Raw genomic sequence first — 20117 nt, forward strand, 5'->3', positions numbered from 1 at the left:
GAAGGGTTTCTGGGGGGGTTTCAGCGGGACAGAGGGGATCTGATGCTACACATTGTAAAGCCCCTTGAAGCTGATTTTGCGCTATATAGATAAAATTCACTGGACTTGAAAGGTTGGGAACCACTGGCTTGAAATACGTCTGAGAGAGATATTCTATCTCTACATTAGTACTCCACATCAACCACATCTAAAAAGAGAAAGAACATTTTATTTTTATCTCACTATTTCCATAAATCCACATTAAATGTACCATATTTAAAATAGATTTCAATCACCTCAACGTAATGTCCAATAATGCTTAAATCTTTTATTCAACTATGTCTCTCTCTCTGTCTCCTGCAGTCTCCATCTGTCTGTCTTCTCTCTCTCTCTCTCTCTGTCTCTGTCTCTCTCTGTCTCTCTCTCTCTCTCTCTCTCTCTCTCTCTCTCTCTCTCCTCTCTCTCTCTCTGTCTCTCTCTCTCCCTCTCTCTCTCTCTCTCTCTCTCTCTCTCCTCTCTCTCTCTCTCTCTCTCTCTCTCTCTCTCTCTCTCCCCGTCTCTCTGTCTCTGTCCACTGAGTAAACTCCATATTGATTCAAGGTGTGGGTGCTTTACCTTCTTAGTAACACTAATCTGTAAAGTGATCATGAAGTCTTGCCTGATGCTGTAAGTTTGTTCACGTCCAGTTAATGTAATGTGTCCTGTAACCACAGGAAGTGTAATACCTGCTCTGTGTCCACAGCTGTAGGCTCCTGTGACGGGGCCAGGACAGCTGGGTGACCGACTGCAGGAAGCTTTTCTGCTGCAGCTGTTCACCAAGGTGACTCTCCAGTCGGTGATGGAAACACCAGAAGCCCGCTCGCTCTTCTGGAGGAAGTCCAGTGTAACCTTTGCTCAACCCGCACTCTCAACACTGTGCTCTGTGCATCATGGCGGATTTTCTCTATTTTATTCCTGTGTAGAAAGATATGCTAATATTTATATAATCCTGGTTGGGAGAATATTAATTAGGCCATATATTTCCAGGGTAAAATGTGTGGGCGAGGTAGTGAGAGCTGGAAGTATTAGAGAAATGTACATTTAAACGTTTGCTAAGGTGTTTATTACTGCGAGAGGAGGTTTTTATTGGTATCATTTCTATTCTATTGTATTGTATTGTACAGTGTTTTTAATAATTAAAGAGTAAAGTTTATTTATCTTGCAGCCATTATAGATCAAGACAAGGAATTTACTTTGGTGTATTGATGTTTACATACACAGTAAGAGAAATGACAAAATAACAGATATTTATAATATATTAAATATATTATATAAAACAAAATGCACACAAGAAACATAAATTAAAATAAATTAAAAATAAAATAAGAATATGACAAATTGGGATGTTTAAGAATACCTGTATATGGTTATATATATGTATATTCCTCATATGTTTCTTACTTTGCTAGTAACTGGCTGTTCAATAGGATATTCCTGATAAGTGGAGTAAGTATAACACAGAATAAAATGGAAGTAATCAACTAAAAAGTAACCTAAAGCAATACTTTGGCCTTTTGCTTTCCTGCCGAGGGCTTAACGAGATGAGAAGATTGATACCACTCTCATTTTTGTAGGATAAAGTAAATATGAAGCCAGCAGCTGGTTAGCTTATCTTAGCTTAGCACAGAGACACATCTAGCCGGGCTCCGTCTGAGGGAAACTAAATCTGCCTGTAGCAGCACCTCTAAATCTTTCCAATTAACAAGTTAATTCTCATTTATCAATGTGTGTCTGAGTATTTCTTGGTTGGCCGCAGAATACAAAACTTCCCCTCCACTAGATTTCAGAGAGAAATAATGTACTTTATACAGCTTTAGTTATTTTACAGATTAGCGTTTTGCACACAAAACATATGACGTCTTTATAAAACACGATGTTTTGTTATAAATGAAACCACCCAACAAACAGTTGAAGCAATTAGTCGCTTGACAGACAAATTAATTGGCAACTATTTCGATCGTTTAAGTCATTTTAAATGTAAACACATTTCATGCTTCCAGCTTTACGAACGTGAAGATTTGCTGCTTTTCCTTTTTTGAATTATTTAAATAATTGTAATATGTATGTAATGTTGAGGTTTGTGCTCAATTTCTCACTCTAAAAAAATCTGATTATTCCATAATTAAAACAATTATTAGTTAAAGCTCCACCTCAACCAACTATAATTTACTTAAATAACATTTTCAGTGCAGGACTTTTGCTCTTTTACAAAGTGGTATTAGTGCTTTCACTTAAAGTTACACTCATGCAGATAAACTCTTTTTGCAGGTGTGTTTTTGGACTTCCCAGAGACCCAAACGGTGTGCGCTGCATCTGATTTCTCTTTTTTTTTCTGGGGACGTCACCACACACAGCTAGTTCATAATACTGCAAATGCAAAAATGAGTGGGCCACAGGCTGCATCACCCTTGTGTTCGGTGATAGCGACTTGACAGATCCATTTAAATGATCTGAATGCTTCTTCCACCACTGCTAAGCTACGCTAACCGCCTGCTGGCTGTAGATACATGAAAATGGCATCTAGAAATAATTATAAGCGTATGTCCTCAAAATGTAGCCTAGTGAAAGACTTCAAAATTAAAATGTGAAACTGGATTTATCTCCTTCGACCACTATGGAAATGCAACTAAAGTGTCCCAGTGTGTCACGTGATTCAGGCTGAAAGGTGTGCACAGCAGTGATAAGGTAGGCTTGTTATCGTGACCTTGAGGACTTTCTGCCCCAGAAAAAAAACTCTGTGTGAATTAGGAGTTAGTTGCGGAAGAAAACACTGATAAACTGTTTCGTTTTACCACACACACACACACACACACACACACACACACACACACACACACACACACATAAAGCCCCCACAATAGGAGGACCCCGCCACCGCCAGACTGAGGCTTTAATTGAGCTCCCTCCCCTCTCCGCCTCCCCCGCCTCCCCCTCAGTCTCCTCCGGGCTCCTGCCTTCAACTTCTCCTCGACGCACCACTTCACATTATTTCGGACTGGATACGACGAGCAGCTTTTACGAGAACATGGCTCTCCTGCACACAACCTTCCTACCGCTGTTTCTCTACATCTGCCTCCTCAACTGGAGCGGTGAGTTCAAACTCAAATTAAATACGCCATTTTTATTTTAAGCAGACAAGTTTGAGTGAAGGAGCCCAGCCGTTGAGTTTGATATGAGAAACACAACGTGGTGCTTCTCTTGGATGCTCCTACTAAATGTTTGTGACATCTCCAAAATGTTTTGTTAACTTACCAGTGCAGTTTTCTCCAATATTTGAAGTGTTGTTGTAGTTAATTGTGCCTATTAGTTTTCGCTTCAGCAGTGCATTTGAAGGTTGATTTACATATTTGTGTGTTTCCACTAAATTAACACTTTTCCCGGATCTTAGCATTTATTTCTGGTTGTTTTCAGTCGAAAGTCTTGGAGTCATAAACAATTTAAAGGTGCAATTAATTAGTGCGTAATTAACGGACCAATTAAGCCACGAGCACGCAGCTGTACAGTACGTTTGAGCGTGCATTGTGCACGTGACGGGTGTTTTCCCTCTTTTTAAAGGCTCGTGTCATATGCGACCGAGTCTGGGTAACTTGTTAAAGGTTTAACAAGACTGTAAACATCTAAAGAGCCACAGACCGCAGGAACAAACTTAGTTCTCACTGCAGGACTCGGTTAGTTTGGAGTCTTTGTGGTGTTATTCATCAGCTAATAACAGACAATAATAGCAATGTGATGGAAGAGGACTGAGAACCAGTCTGAGTTTAACTTTTAGATTGTTTTTCAAGGTGTTTTAAAGGGTCAGAAGTTGTATATTGATTAATGCATGAACTTATGTGAAGATACATGACGCTATTAATAGTGAAAATAGTGAAAAATGTCCATTATTATTTCCCAGAGTCCAAGGTCATGTCCTCAAATATCTTGTTTTGTAAGACCTAGAGTCCCAAACTCCAAAGATAATGAGTTTACAATAATGTAAAACACATAAAAACAGTAAATATTTACAGGTGAGGAGCTGGAACTTTGCTAATTGATAAATGAACGTATTGTTTGGACTGTAAATGTAGTTTATGACATGGTAACGAAGGGAACGTAAGGTTATAGTTAAGGTTACTCGTCTAATACTGACCGCTAATTGGAGCTGAAACAATTAGTCAAAGAACAGATTAATTGTTTGACAGAAAATTAATTGAATGTACAAAAATAGATTTTTTAAATCGATTTAAGAATAATAAAAGACAATTAGTGTGTAAATCCATTTTTTACCCCACCACTTCTCCTAGAGGCAGACATCATGTTTACTGATGGATTACCTTCAGACAGAATTAAATGTAAACCTTCCTCCGTCTCCATGTAGCATCTCACAACAGGAAAAGCAACATTAAACCTCTTTTTTCTCCTAAATCCCTGTTTTTTACTCCATCAGCCTTGTCTTAATTGGGTTACCGCTATTTAATCCTGATCTCCCCTCTACCTCCTCTGGAGACGCAGTAAAGCTGTCTGTTTTTGGATTAGGACGTTGGTTTGTGCTAGAGACCCCGGCCCTCTAAAGAGCTTCCAAACAAGGCTCTGTCAAAACTGACCTCCTCCCTAATGGGCATTGAAGGGCATCTTACTTGAATACAATTTGTGGCTAAAAGCATCTCCTGCATGGAAATACACCCAGAGTATGACAAGAAACCCTCACATGTAGCAGGGCTGATGCATTGTCCACCACTTATTGATCTCACAGACCAGCATTCATCAGTATGATGGGCATGTTGTGTTACAGGAATGGGCAAGTAGTCCGGACAGTGAGGTTGTGCAGTAAATCAGAGCTTTTACGATGACATTTACGCAACAGAAAGTAGACAGGTGCTTGCTTAGTCCCTGCCATTCAAGAAATGTTTTTAGCCAAACAAGGTTTTGTCCATTACAAGGCTCTCAGGGATTCTTTAAAGTCAGTTTCTCATTGTAAAATATCCCTTCGGGTTGCTGTACTGAATGGGTCGATAGCTTCTTGCAGCTTTCTTAAGAACCACTCATCCAAACAACTTCTCACTGCGCTCCGGTGACTTCGGAGCAATGCACCAGTCCTGACATAGTTGCGTTCACTGGGCCTGCTGGAGTATACGCGTCATTGGGGGGCAAAAGCTCACATGAACGTCGACATAGAGCGAGCATTACCCAGCATGCCATTGGGTGGTGTAACTGTTAAGGTGTGCACGAGGCTTGCCGCGGTAGTCGCTGTTACCGGTGTTTGAAAAACCTCAAACCTGAAATTGTGCTGCAAAATAATGTTAATTTTACTTGCATTTATTATTTCAAGTACTCAATCAGAAATACCCCAAAACGTTCAGTCCGCTGCCGCACCAACAACAGGTGACATGGGTGATCATTACACTAACCTTTTAACCATTACCCAAGGAGGAGGAATGTTTTGCTGAAATGCTGCCAAAGGACATGTCCTTATGAACCGCTAATGGCCTAATTGCCTTTAAAGGTTGGTGATATTCTAAATTGGCCTCGTTGTCAGTTAATCCCATTAGAAACCGCAAATCAGCATTAAAATGGTTCCACTAACAAACGTCCTCGTAAATCTGCTTTGTGCCATACAGCCCCACTGTTTGACCAACCTATTAAGAACTCATCTATGGCCCAAATGTTGAAAGACTTTGTATTTGTGGCGACATTCCTGAGAACAATCACAAGCGGCACAACGTTGGTGAAGAAAACAGTCCTGCAATTACTGATAATCACCACAGGTGGCGCCAAAGACATCAAAACAGACATTTAAAGACACTATTCTTTGATATTTGAGTGAGTTTAATTAAAATAATGGTCAGATTAATATATTATTATATATTAACTGTCATATTTTAGCTTTACACAATACCCGAAGACTTTCAAGTCAGTTCATTATTCGTTGTGATTTTATATTGACATATTGATATTCTAAAATTTAATTTAAAATGATATATTTAATTAAGTGAAATGACTCAAACTGCCAATCTCATAATTGAAATATTCAAATAGTTTTTGACCACAAGGTCACAAGGACCGCATGACAATGAAACCACACTTAAATATGAACATAAATTAATACGTATAACTGCTGTAAATCAATCAACATAAACTATCAAAACTGTCAAACTATGAATATTTGGTCAGTCTTATTTATTCTATAATCAGATTATATATTTATACATGCATTATGTTCTTGTTTGGCTGTGAGTGTTAATCATTAATCATTAAGAGCCAGATGAGAAAATGTGTTTTTGTAGCAAGTAAAGTAGTGAAGTATGTGAAATGAGTCATGAGGTATCCCGGTGAGTCTATCTCCTCGTGTAAATAATGGCTTGTCTCCCTGACCTCTTCTTCCTCCGTCTCCGTGGCTGAACGCCAGAGAGAATGCCTTGACGCTGCTGCGGGGCTCGTCTGGATGTAGCAGGAAGTGTGCAGCTGTTGGCTGCAGTTGTTCATGTGGGATTAGTGCTTTTGCCTGAGTGATAGCCAGGCATGACGGCCATATAATCTAATGTATTGGCTCATTGTTTTCATTAAAGAGAGTGCGGTTTGATCCCTGTGGAAATATAATGGTGCCTTGCTGTAGCATTAAGCATATGTAAGCTAATTCAAGTAACATGTATGTCAGCACAGTGAGCAATCAAGTACCGTACATCCTATTGAGTTAACTCTTTTCATTACTTTCACTGATTATTCAAGCTTGAGAGCTTTTGTCTACACGGACAGGGCGGGACAAAACCACAGACCAGGGTTTGCATTCTTTGTTCCATGTTTTGTTTGAAAGATAAAAGATGGTGCTTTTCGTTAAATAATGAAATAGTCAATGCTTCAAGTCTCACACTGCAAGTCGGCGTTGATTCGTTCAACACTCAACAAAGTACAACACATCTATGAAATCAATCCTCATGCCTTAGTTGACATGAGTGGATGTTATTTCCCTGTTTTGTTGATAAAAAAATATAAATTGTGCGACATATTGCCTAGAATACACAAGTACTAAAGCTAATTAGTTCTAAATGAACACAACAAGGTTTGATTTAATTATTAAACAGCATTCGAAGACATTGATTCCTATGAAAAAGTTGAATCTTGCCTCCTTATACCTGCTGAGCTGCCATTAATTGACTAAAACTTGCAGAAACTTCTTGCATTTATCTTCTTTAAAACATATTTGTTTTGTGTTTGTTGTGTCAAGCCCGTTTAAAGCCTGTGCATGCTCTGAAGAGCCATGACATGTTGTAGAAAATCAAAGTTAGAGCTGTTTCGCTGGCAGAAGTAGAGCTGACATCCTCCCTTGAGCCCACATTGAAGTGTTTTCAGGGGCCTTGTCTTGCATGTGGAGTGAATCTCTGCAGTGAGTGGATGGTTGATGTTTGAGAGGGAATTTATATCCAACAGCTGCCTCTGTAGTTTGATCCCTGGCCTTCTGGGAGGGAATTTCTCGTGTATTGACTACCTCTCTGGTGCTGAAGAACTGCCCAATACATCCATGACTGGTTATTCAAAGCACATCATTCAACAAAGTGAAAAATCGATACAGTGAACAGTCTTAGAGAGGAGATGGGACCCGTCTCAGGAGCTGCACACGGTTGTTTTAAGCAAACTCAATCAAGAAGAGGAATGTAGGAAATTACTGATGAGAGGGAGGAACAACCATGTGCATTCAAGTGGTGAAGATCTCATCATGGAGTAGTGCCGGAGTGACAAGCCTTCATCAGCAACGTGAAAAATGTCTCTCAACACTTTTGTGTAGTTATTTTTAAAAACGTGCTGCAGGGTTTCACATCAGAGTTTTTCTCTCCACGCTGGGAGAGTGCTGAGAGGGTTGTTTTCTAAAAGCCCAAATATTGGTTTTGGCTGCACCGCTTGCACTGGATTGATTTTATTTGTATACAGTGTTGTACAAGCAGCATGTTGAATGTAGAGGTATGTGTTGTGCCCTGGTTTGATGGTCCATCAGGCCCTATCATTAGATCATAATACCTGTCTATACTTAAAGGAACATTTTGGAGCTTGTACTGTGGACACCAGTCTGTCCCGGTGGCTTAAATGTCCCTGAAACTTCATATTTCTTTAGAGAAATCAGTTTTCCTGCTCAGATAATCCCTTCCCCCCGGTGTTTACATGTATCAGTGTGCACACACAGATTTCACAATGTCTGCATAGTGGATTTAACACCCAGTTTTACACACAGGACTCCAGGCAGTGATGGAAGATTAAGTATTCAGATTGTGGACTTAAGTAAAAGTAGACATGCCACAATTTGAAAATACTCCATTGCATGTAAAAATCCAACATGTTACTGAAATAAAAGTATGAAAGTTATCAGCAAAATGTACTTAAAGCAAAAGTTATTGATACAGAGGTATTAGTATTGATGCATTCACATTAAAGCTGCAGTTGAGCTAATGTTACAACTTTTTGTATAACGCTCATTGCTGAGTAAAAAAGAAAAGTATAATATAAATAGTAAAATGTAATTCCTCAAGTACCTCAGAATTGTACTTCAGTAAATGTACTTAGTTACGTTTTCTGCCAGGCAGTGCATCTGGAGTTTTGCCACAGTCAACAGCACCGTGTGGAATCTGAATCAGCGCAGGATCATAAACAGCCTCACACCTCGTCCTCACAGTGCATTGTCAAGTGCATAAAAAACCCACGCACCAGTTTCAATAAATAACATCCGCACTAAAAGCATGCAACTGATAAATTGCCACAAGGCGGGTGTATGAACAATCACTCATTGTCACCTCGGCTGAATCAGACGGATCCTGATGTGTGTCGACTCGGGATCAGTTTAGTTATGAGATGACGGACATGTTGTGATGTAGCACCTCTGCTTCTTTTTCTCTTAAGGTTTGAACAATAAATAATTTTGTATTTAAGAGAAGCTCAAAAAGAAGATTCAAAGATAAGATCAGGAGGGAGTTCCTCTGTAATGGCACCAAATTGTCATTATTCAGTGTAAATATACTCCAGTTAAATGCACGCATATGTGAATCCACATATTTATGTATGTGTGCATGTATATGCAATAAGACAATCCTGGTTTCTTTGTTTTAAAATAAGACATTCATTAGTAATACTTCAGTCTTGAGCAGATTTGGCCATTTGTCTCTAAATGCGAAATTGGCCATCTGTACATGACGCCCATTCATATTTAGAAGGCCCATCTGTGGGACACATGGCACTCTCTTGGGCCACAATCCAAGTCTTGGCAGCAGTCCCAACGGTGCCAGAGGGAGAGACAAAAAACCTCCAGCATCGACTTCATTGAGAAGCTTTTCCTTCGTCCTTTTCCCTACTTCGCTCCCTCTTTGGTCTGCAAACAGAGCTTAACCAGCAGCTGCACACACCTGACGCCCAATCCATCCAACTCGGCACATTCTGCTGTGGGGGGCAACAAGCGGAGGCTCACGTTACAGAGAAATTGTACACCACAATGGTCTTTGCCTCCTTCCCGCATTTTCTGAGCCGTGTCCCCCCCCAATCCTGAGTCTCCTCACACACCTCTCTCATGCCCCCTCCTTTGCCTCCCCTTTTTTTTTTTAGCCTGGGAATATTTGCTTTGCGCTTGTTGTCAACAGTTCTGACTGAAAGAGCAGGAGCACACAGGAAAAGGTTGTATTCAAATAAAGGTTGGATGAACTTAATACAATTGTAATGTGGCGCTGGAGCGACGGAGCTCCCCATCCTGAGTCTGGTTTATTTTCAGCATGTTTGTGAGCATTGATGAGAATCTTTGTGCACAATTTAAGTTAATGTCATGTCAGTTTCTTTGGCACTTAAAACTGGCACTGCATAACATACCACCCACATGGGAAGTCTTTCTTAGTGTCCAAAAGAGAAACTGCCAAACGAAACAAATCTGATTTATAAAAGCTGTCATTGTAATGAGCTACATACAGAAAAATAACTAATAATAATAATAGCTTCGTTGAGCTTAGTTTAGTTTGGCTTCGTTGAGCTTAGTTTAGCTTAGCTTAGTTTAGTTTAGCTTCGTTTAGCTTTGTTGAGCTTCGCTTAGCTTAGTTTAGTTTAGCTTTGTTGAGCTTAGCTTCGTGTAGCTTAGCTAAGTTTAGTTCAGCTTTGTTGAGCTTAGTTTAGTTTAGCTTCGCTTAGCTAAGTTTAGTTTAACTTCGTTGAGCTTAGCTTCGTTTAGCTTCGTGTAGCTTAGCTAAGTTTAGTTCAGCTTCGTTGAGCTTAGTTTAGCTTAGCTAAGTTTAGTTCAGCTTCGTTGAGCTTAGTTTAGCTTAGCTTAGTTTAGTTTAGCTTCGTTTAGCTTTGTTGAGCTTCGTTTAGCTTCGCTTAGCTTAGTTTAGTTTAGCTTCGTTGAGCTTAGCTTTGTGTAGCTTAGCTAAGTTTAGTTCAGCTTCGTTGAGCTTAGTTTAGCTTAGTTTAGCTTCGTTGAGCTTCGTTTAGCTTAGCTAAGTTAAGTTCAGCTTCGTTGAGCTTAGTTTAGTTTAGCTTCGTTGAGCTTCGTTTAGCTTCGCTTAGCTTAGTTTAGCTTTGTTGAGCTTAGCTTAGTTTAGCTTCGTTTAGCTAAGTTTAGTTCAGCTTCGTTGAACTTTGTTTAGCTTAGCTTAGCTTAGTTTAGCTAAGTTTAGTTCAGCTTCGTTGAGCTTTGTTTAGCTTAGCTTAGCTTAGTTTAGCTGGAGGAGAAGATATTTTCCAAAATTGAAATTAAGTTATACTGGAAATGAAATGATGACATCGTTTCTTATTTACCTTTAAACATATCTTTGGTATTTCTACTTCATGTTCTGGTTCCCTGTCGCCTGACATACAGATACTCTATATATATCTATATATATATATATATATATATATATATATATATATATCTATATCTATATCTATGATTAGCTAATATCTGCCAATAATAACGATCGCCTGATTTAATATCTCGGCCTCTAGTCCTGACGAGCACGGTGGCAGATGCAAATGGAGCTGGATGATACAGAAATTAAAGTAATTTTTCAAACTTCTTAGAAAAGTATTTAATGTGTTTCAACAAAAACATCATTACCAGAATAACTGAGTGTGGAGTAAACCTTCATTAGAGTCAAGTTCCCCATTATTCAGAGAGGCTGTCGAGTTCGATCTTGCTGTAATTGGTTCTATAATTAACTCTTTTTACTCCCTGGTGGGTGGAAAGCACAGATTCCCCTTTAAATCCTTAAGGGGTTTAGGTGTGTGTGAAATGTGAGCGCAGCACTATGTCATTGGTTAGAGGTTTAACTTGTATCTTTAAGTCTGTTCTGTTGTAATGGATACGAGATATGTTTCTTCCTGGAACAATGCAGATGCCACCGACTTGTCTTCAGTATTTGCTCAAGGCTTCCCCCAAAATCTCCACCATTGTCCCGAGGAATGCCAAGTTCTCTGATTTCCTTTGCTCTTAAGGTTTACGTCAAACTGCTAACCAATGTGTCAGTGTCGCCTGGAGAGCCTGCGCAAATATATTAAGTGTAACGTCCACCTCATCACCAGGATTAAGTTGCAAAGTAATATCAGGAGTAACAAAAAAGTAAATGCAACAGGTAATGTCATGTTCCTGACATTTAAGGAGCACAGAGGCTACGTTAACGCCTGATGGGGAAAGTGATTTATTATGACAGCCACCAAAAATAACATATTTATGTTTCAGAGTCCATATCGTTTTCAAACAGACGCAAACACATTAGACACGATTCTTGTTTCACTTCAGAGCCAAAGTAAAGTGTGGAAAGGCTAAGACTAATTCACAAGTTTGGAATTATTGAACAATAGTTCAACCAACCACGATCAACCAACCATGAAGATATTATGGATATGCTTAGTTTCTGAGATGACCTCTTGACAGCCAGATAAAATACCTAATAGGCAATGACATAACTTCTCTGGTGTCAGAGGACCAACAGAGAATACATCTAGGAACCAGGAATATCTGCTGCAAATATAACAATCCATCCAGAAGTTGAGATATTATTGAGATATTTCAGTCTGGACTCGGGATGCAAATGATTTGTTTCTTCTTCTTCTGCCCAACAGCCGACATTGTCCTCTCAGGCGCTACACTGCTAGCATAGCTGCTAAAAATAAACTTTTGTGGAATGCCTTTACCATCACATGAGTTCATTAGACAACATCTCCCGCCGTCTGGCACGGTGCCAGTCAGTTTCCTGTCACATCAGCTTGCAATCACATCTGTCGTCAAATTAAAATGAAGTCTGTTCAACTCCAAACCGACTTTGATGGTGAAAAGACACCTCGGTGTTCAACGTGTACATGTGCATATGAATATGCATGAAGACCTCGAGGCTAACCAGAGCGGCTTTCATGGTGTTTGCCTCTTGTGCTAATGGGCTGTGCCATGGCATGGATATGGCATGCATCTGTTCATTACTGTAAACTATGCAACCGGCTATAGGTTCGCTGCCCGTCATCAGTCTCAAATAGGCTGGTTGTAGGTGAAACTTCATATTTTTAAGGTTTTCTTAGTGTTAGTTTCCAGTTCTTTTAGTTAAAACCCTCAATATGATGTTTAAAATAAAGGGAGATGTCTGCGTATGATATCATGCACGGAGCAGGATTACAGAGTCTTGTGTCAGTGCGTCTGTAAATGTTATCCCAACCCCGGAGGCTCAACCATCAGCGCGCTGGATTGAGCCAGGCTTTACTCACATTTCATGCTTTGTGTGGGACTCTCCCCCTCAGCTGATTCATAGTGCAGGCCTAATTATTTTTGTCTTTTACTGTTGTTCCGTTAGTGGTTGCGGGGCATTTGTTTGGCAGATTCCCAAGAGGCCTCATCTCTTTGTTTAAGTGTCCCTCAGGAAAACTAAGAGAGGCAGAAAATAAGCTGCTGAAGGAAAAACCAGCAGCAACTGTTGATCGGACGGTGGAATCTGTCTCGACTATCTCCAGTAACCCGAACCCCGTTTCTCTGGATCATTGTAATACAAGTAGGACTACAGATATTTATCATTTCACCATAGATTCATCTGCACATTGTATCTGTTGGTTGGTACAAACTTAAATCTCAATCTATGAATACAAGTACTTGGGCTCGATACGCAGTCGTAGTTATTCCTGTGCAAACTTTTGACAGATTGACTGTTTGTGCAAAACGCACATGTATTGATCTTTTTAAACGTATTAGTCTGTATGCATGTTGTCACACTGCATCCAGCTAGCAGAAGTCACAGAGTAGATGTGTGGGAGGAACTTTAGGCAAATGCCTGGCAGTCTGAAGTGAGATGAGCTGAATTTGAATTGGGTAAAGATCAAACAAATGAGTCTGTTTCTAACTGAGAAAGTCTTTCACATGGATTAAACAGTATGCAGATGGAATAACAAGTAGAGGTTTGGTAATAACATAGTTTGCATGGTGGTTTGTTTTGGGCTTTGTCGAGAAATGTCAAAGATCTCGACGTGGGACGTGATAACAGGCTTTGTTCACAGATAAGAATCAGACTCTGAAGGGTGATGTCCAAGTCTGAGACAGGATTTATTAAGGAGCCACGGTGCAGAGTTGACTTTTGGAGCAATTTAGTGGCTGCCAGACACGGCTTGTGTCTTTTGAAGACGTGTCTGATGACGGCTGTAATGTGATCCACCTCTGCAGCTCGAATTTAGGGTTTGGAATCTGCCCTGTGGGGCTTCTACAGCTGAAATGTTAGAATAAAGACGTGTCAAGGCTCCAAACTAACTCTATCTCATGCATGGTGAAAACATCTACTTTACATGCATAAAGGCTGCGGTGAGCTGTTCTCCCTGGTTGAGCATCAAAGTCATTGTTAATATAAAGATTTGATTTGAGTTTATTTCCTTTCCTGCATCTAATTAAATGTTTTAGTTGCTGTTATTCTTTACAAATACCTGCCTGGAAGTTCTCTGCTCACAATTCTAAAAAACGAGAATGCAAACCAAAACCATGTTTGTGAAGAAACTGGAAAACACTCGACTTAATAACAAACACAAGACTTACAGTAATGGATGATCTGGCTCTGAGTGTGTGAGAGCTTTTATTGGTGTGGTCTGTGCACAATATTGCTGTTCTGGCATCCTGTTGGCTAAGATGTTGGTGCTATTCTTATGTAAACCTGTCAACATCGAGGTCATGCCTATATATTGTACCATAAGTTGCTGAAGTGATTATTGTGACGGGCCTAAATGTCCGTCTGTTTCTCTGGCGATGATTTGAACAATTTTGCATATGATGATGATTTTGATGTTTCTCTCACTTTGGTCATGACAAGGTGTCTTGAAAAACTAATGGCCAGATAGCCCTAAATCTGCTGTGGATATTCCAGGATGAACCATTTTGCATTTTGGACACTTCTTGTGTCACCTTCTTGTCAAATTTGACATCTCATAAAGCGTCAGCAGGACTTGCAGTGGAGCTGTTGTGCTGCTGAATTGCTGCACATACAAACGTTGCAACCACCAGAGTGAGGTGTCTCTGCAGGCTGGCTAGTGTGACTTTTAAACCACAACCAGTCCTTGTGTCCTGGGAAGTGATTTCCTAAATGCACCTCTCAGCTGTGACAGCAGAACAGCAGCAAAGTCCTCCCAGCATCCCTCCGGGGCGAAGCTGGAAACATGAGTTTTATCTTAGACCCTTCTGACATCATCAGTGTGTGACAGAGGCAGACAGGAGTCATTCGAGGTGGTTTGGGCATCTGGCACGGAAACCACCCACGGAGACCGGAGGAGCGGGATGAGGTTGCCAGGGAAACAGACAGTCTGGGCTGCTCTCCATGCCCCGTTGTGAAAGTGACCCTGACTTGGATAAGTGACTAAAAAGGGGGTGTAGTAACACTGTCAATATGTTGAATTAGAAATTGTTAGTTTATTGGTCTGAAAGTGTGATTGGGGTGTAACCAAATGACTATTGACTACACCTCGCTGGAGCAGAACATAATGATTCTACTACCATATCTTATTGCCTTTTTTATGTTGTAGGTTTTAATTGAAGCACAAAGTACCTCTAAAAGTATGATTGGCTATTTATATTTATCTCCAGTTTACTCTTCCTGGAAGTATGTACAAGCTGTTCCAAAGAACCCGTATCTGCCACATAAAGTGTGTGTGTACATCTTTAAGACCCCGGCAGAGGAGGATTACTTGTTTAAGTTGCAGCATATGTCAAATTTATCTAATATGCAGTCATATTGATACGACAGACCCCATCCAGAGTCCCATTTAATAAGTGATGGCTCCTGAAGTGCTGCACAGTCATCACCTGCTGGACCTAAAGATCCCTTGTACGTTATATCTGTTAGCGACATACATTAAATAACAAAAAGCTAAGTAAATGAAACTAGATTTGTCTTTTGGAAACCACGTCCAAAAATACACAAGTATGATTGACCAGCAGCAAACCTGGTGAAGAGATCGCTGCCTCCCAAAGCCCCCTGCAGGGCCGGAGGAGTCACGTCGCCACGGGCTTCCTCCACCTCCAGCTAGCTCGGCATCTGCTGCCCAGCAGAGAGCAGGAACACTGATACCAACAGGGTTGAAAAAACACGGTTGTGCATGTTAAAGGGTACATGGCATATGATAGTGGAGGAGCAAGAGAAGCTTCCAATGGCTGCAGATAATTCACTTAGATTGTGATCTTGTCATGTTCTCGAGTGGAGTTTAAAGACCATCAGTTATTTATATCCCACCACCTCCTGGGATTGTCATTTAGATCAAGGATTCCTAACGACTGGGCCACGTCCATGCAGCGCTGATTACCCAGCAGCAAAGACATCATGTGACACAACATGCATCTCCTGCCCCCCCACCCCCCCTCTTCTGCACATAATGTATGCTGTAAATTAGTTTTTGACAGATTTTGAGGGCGACGTTGGAACGGTTTCACTAATTCTAACCCGGAGCCGGAGAGGAGTGTCACAGAGTGAGGGAGATTAGCCGTCAGCTAAAAAACAAAATCATGTTTCAAATTACAGTAAAGCAGCAAAAACAATATACACGTGATATATTACCCACCTCCCTGGGCTGCATATGCTCTAAGGTTTTCTATCCAATGGCGTTAAGGAGAGCGAAGTGCCCGAAAAATGAAAGCATGACTTCAATCAGTGACTTCAAAGACAGCAAGAAAAAGGTAATGAAGCATTTCTTATGAAGGAGTTTGATGAGCACCCCTCACGGGAAGATAATCCCACAACGCATTTTAAAACTTTTCTTTTGCTGTCATTCGTTTCGCCTCCGTCCAAGTCTGTTTGCACTGATAAGCTTCATTTCTCGGGCTCTCCACGCTCCTAATTCGATAGAAAACTTTTTCTGGGACCACAGCGAGCCTCGGGAGGTGGGTGCTATATACAATTTATATTAATTCGGGGGCAGCTATTCCTTTAATCCTACAGATTAGTGGGCTCACATTTCTCAGGACCTCTGTGCTGAAAGGTTAAGGCTGGCAATGTTCTGTGTTCTTGTTGTCCCTAAATCTCATGAAAAGACCGCGCCTGTGTGTTTACAGCATGAGCACAGTGTATGTGGAACGGCATCTAAATAAACCGCAGTGCCCTCGTTCAGCTTCATGAAGGAACTTTCTTTCTAATGTCTGGGAATAAGACATCTTAGTAGCATCAATTCATTGTTCGGTCTTTTTACGACGATAGGAGAAATATTGAATCACCAGACTTATCCTTAAATGTATGTCTGTATCTTATTATTTCATATGTGCATACTACTACTTCCATAAAGATTCAAGTGATTTAAAAATGAGTGTATATGCCTTAAACCCCGGACCCTACACTCCCCCATAAAGGCCTCCTGCAAGTCTTCAAGCTGAGATAACCCCGATGACATTGTCCATATTTTCGAGGCTCCTCCAGAGCCAGAGAAGACATTAATCGACTGCTTCCACAGCTGAGTAGTTCTCTCCACAACGAGAAAACTGATCCTCGTGTAAAATCAGTCGAGTGCCCCTTTAATAAGAGGCAGTCATGCTGTCAAAGGTGCTGACGTGTTCGTGGTGTTGCATGAAGCCTCTCTTCAGAAACCTCTGAGGTTACCAACTACTTTAACCTCTGTTGTAACTTTTCAAACTCCGCTGAATAAATGATGTTTTCCACTTTATTCAGCGGTGATTCAGCATTTTCAGGGTTATATTTCCTCCACGTTCTCTCGTCCAACTAGTGCCTCGTGCACTGAATCTGCCGGAAGCGTTTGGACACCGTATCATCCAAATGTTGACCGATGGTTCATCGATTCTCGAGTGCTTTACTGGCTGAAATCTTGTGCTGATCTCTGAGCAGTTCATGTGCTTATAAAACAAATGAGATGAGGCTTCTCAAAGCCGTGAACATAACATAACATAGATACTATAATGTAGTTGTATGTAGAATAAATGAAGATCTAATATACCCTACCCTCCACTTATGCGTAATAGTTTTTGACAAATAGAATAATAAACACGAGTATCTGCTTACAACCACGTAAAAGTGTATTGTAAACGGTTTATTACGCGTTCATAAAGGTGAAAAACATTGTTTTTTCCTCGTTCTTTGGCGGATTGGTGTTATTTTCAGTGCTTTGCGGCGGTTTGGCTCCAGTTCAGCCGGCGATGTTTGTCTCTAAATGAACTGGCAGTACTTCATTCACTGACACTGGCACGCTACTCAGAACAGTGGAGCAGCACATCCATCACTTCTCTTCATTATAGACATCAAAACCTTTTCATATTTGTCTTTAAAAATCACAGAGAGGACGTAACACACTGTGGGGGTACGAGGCGCTGCTTGGGAAAGTATCCTAATCAAATAAGTTGAATTCAATTAGAAAAAGCTCAAACACACAATGAGCATTTCATCACAGAGCAAACACTGCTTTGATTGGATTACAGGAGGTCCGGAGCACGAGGAGCCAACATCAAACGCCTGTTTACAGACTTTAATGTAATCACAGTTAATAACCCTCCATGTGTACCGACTCGCCACAAAGTCGTGGTTATCTCTGCCGTGCGATGGCGGTTAGGAGTTGCCGGGTAATTCTCCGGGTCGTCTTAGCTCACAGATCAAGGCCGCTGGTCTGGATCTTTGAACTTGACATTTCAAAAGGGAGAGGATAAAGAGATGCTTAAATATCAAATCCTCCCCCCCCCCCACCAACACCCACTCCCCCAGCCCTGATATTGGACGCTGTTAAAAGATCAACCGTCTAATCAAAGAGTGTTCTGAGCAGAGGATTCCCCGTGTGCCCGTCTGCGGAAGTTAATTTATACATGTTTCATCCTAAAATTGGGTTATCCAACTTTTGTCTCATTAGCGCTTGTGTATATGGATCCTTGTTATATATCTGCCACACGTGCAGCGCCTTTCTGTTTGGTTCCTTCTTCAGCTCTGGGAACGCTGTGACGTTGCTGCTAGAACAAAGTCAGACGATCGGACAGTTTGGATTTAATGAGGAGCAAATGAAAACATTTAGGGATGCACCGATTGATCGGCCATGTTGACAGCCGTCGGCTTATTGTCAAATGACATGGCATCTGCTGATGGCAGTGCACGATGTTTATCAGTTGTGTACCGGATAAATGTTGTTTTGGTTACCTGCGGTCGGACTCGGACAACAGTAACCAGCTGCTGTTTCTGAGAAGACGCCACGGGGCGGGACATGACCCTGGTACAAGGGTGTGCATGTGTGGTTTGTTTACAAGTGAAACAAGTGTGGGAGAAGTAAACTGTCTCAGAGAAAGTTCAGCGTCATGCAGTTTTTAAGATGTTGTTCTTTGCGTTGCACAGATTCTATTTAGTTCCGTAGGGGGGGGGGAGGGGACGCGGCGCCCCTCCAAGGCAATGGCAGGGGAAACACTGCTTGTGTTGAACCATGAAAGCTATTTGCTCAACACAAACACAACGCAGAATGAAACTTTGATATATATCTTATTGTATATATTCGTATGTACATGTAGAGAGTGTGTAGAATAATCCAGCTGTGCAGCGACACGAGATTAAAGTCGGTCTGTCGACCAGCGAACTGAAAGCATGAGAGGAACTTCTTACAGACAGGAGTTAGGAGAAGGTTAGACGTGCAAGATTCTTTTATAGACACACAGGTGTGTGTGTGAGAGGGAAATCAACAGGCAGTTCTTTGTGTGTGGTCCCGTGATAACACTCTTTTAAGTTACCCCTCCACACACCCCCCTCCACACACCCCCCTCCTTCCTTTCTTCTCTTCACTTCTTCCCACAAATCACTTGATAAATGGGCTGCCCACAGGTGTTGCTGGAGCGCTCCCCTCCCCAGCTGCCCCTGTCCTCCACCGCATGGGAATGGAGGGGCGACGTTACTATTGTTCACAGCTGCTTGTGGCAACGTGAACTCCTCCTCCTCCAACCCCCCCCCCCCCCCCACCCGCCCAGCAGGACACAGTGCCACCCGACGACTGGGAATCCAGTCATAACCACAGCTCTGGCTCAAGGTCTTGGCACGTTGTGGCCGAGTGAATAAAACAAGTGGTGGATATTGTCTGCTGAGCCCTGAGAACTGGAGTCTCCCAGTCTAGAGATCAAGATAAAGTAGCCGTTGAGCTGCTCCCTGCTCTCATATCAAACAATGCAGCTGGTTATGAGTTCTGAGCACAGATATGTCATTGTGTCTGACATTGTGTCTGACCGACTGCAGGCTTGTGACTTTGAGTAAAACATGGAAAGTGTTTGTTACATCCTGGAGGCGCGCGCTGTGTTTTGAGGTGGAATACGGGGCAAGTTTGTTGTGAAAATACACGTGTTTTAAATCTGTCAGACGTGTCAATGCGGCTGCTGTGAAGATGAACATGTTTTGAAGCTTTGACTCTGTCAGACTTGTGTTTACATGCACACAGTAACTCAGGTATTGGGAGAAAACATGGTCATATGCACTGTACTCAATGCCCTTACTTAACAGTAATGGACAAAGTAGAGCTGAAAGAATGAATGGATGATTAGGTCCAGTTGTTTGTCTGCAGAAACTTGAGTTTGGCTCAACTTTAGCTGCAAAAACAATCAATTAGAGCGCCGTGTGTCTACTGTTAAACCTGCAGATCATGCAGATGGAGGATGAAATGACTGCTGCCATGATAACTTCCCAGAGTTGTAAAATCCTGACAAGCTAAAGCCCACATGT

At 41.3% G+C, this 20117-nt stretch overlaps 1 protein-coding gene across 4 annotated transcripts in view; it reads left to right on the forward strand.

Annotated features, from left to right (window-relative positions):
- The first annotated feature begins 2980 nt into the window (after positions 1–2980).
- The window catches only part of mcama (melanoma cell adhesion molecule a), a 37223-nt gene continuing 20086 nt past the window's right edge, over positions 2981–20117 (forward strand). For all 4 annotated transcript variants that reach the window (XM_029449032.1, XM_029449033.1, XM_029449034.1 and 1 more), the window contains exon 1: positions 2981–3107. In XM_029449032.1, the coding sequence (XP_029304892.1) occupies positions 3044–3107 (64 nt within the window). In that variant the 5' untranslated portion in view covers positions 2981–3043. The remainder of the gene's footprint in view (positions 3108–20117) is intronic.

This window comes from Cottoperca gobio, chromosome 14 (genome assembly GCF_900634415.1).
Source record: "Cottoperca gobio chromosome 14, fCotGob3.1, whole genome shotgun sequence".
Classification (NCBI taxonomy): domain Eukaryota; kingdom Metazoa; phylum Chordata; class Actinopteri; order Perciformes; family Bovichtidae; genus Cottoperca; species Cottoperca gobio.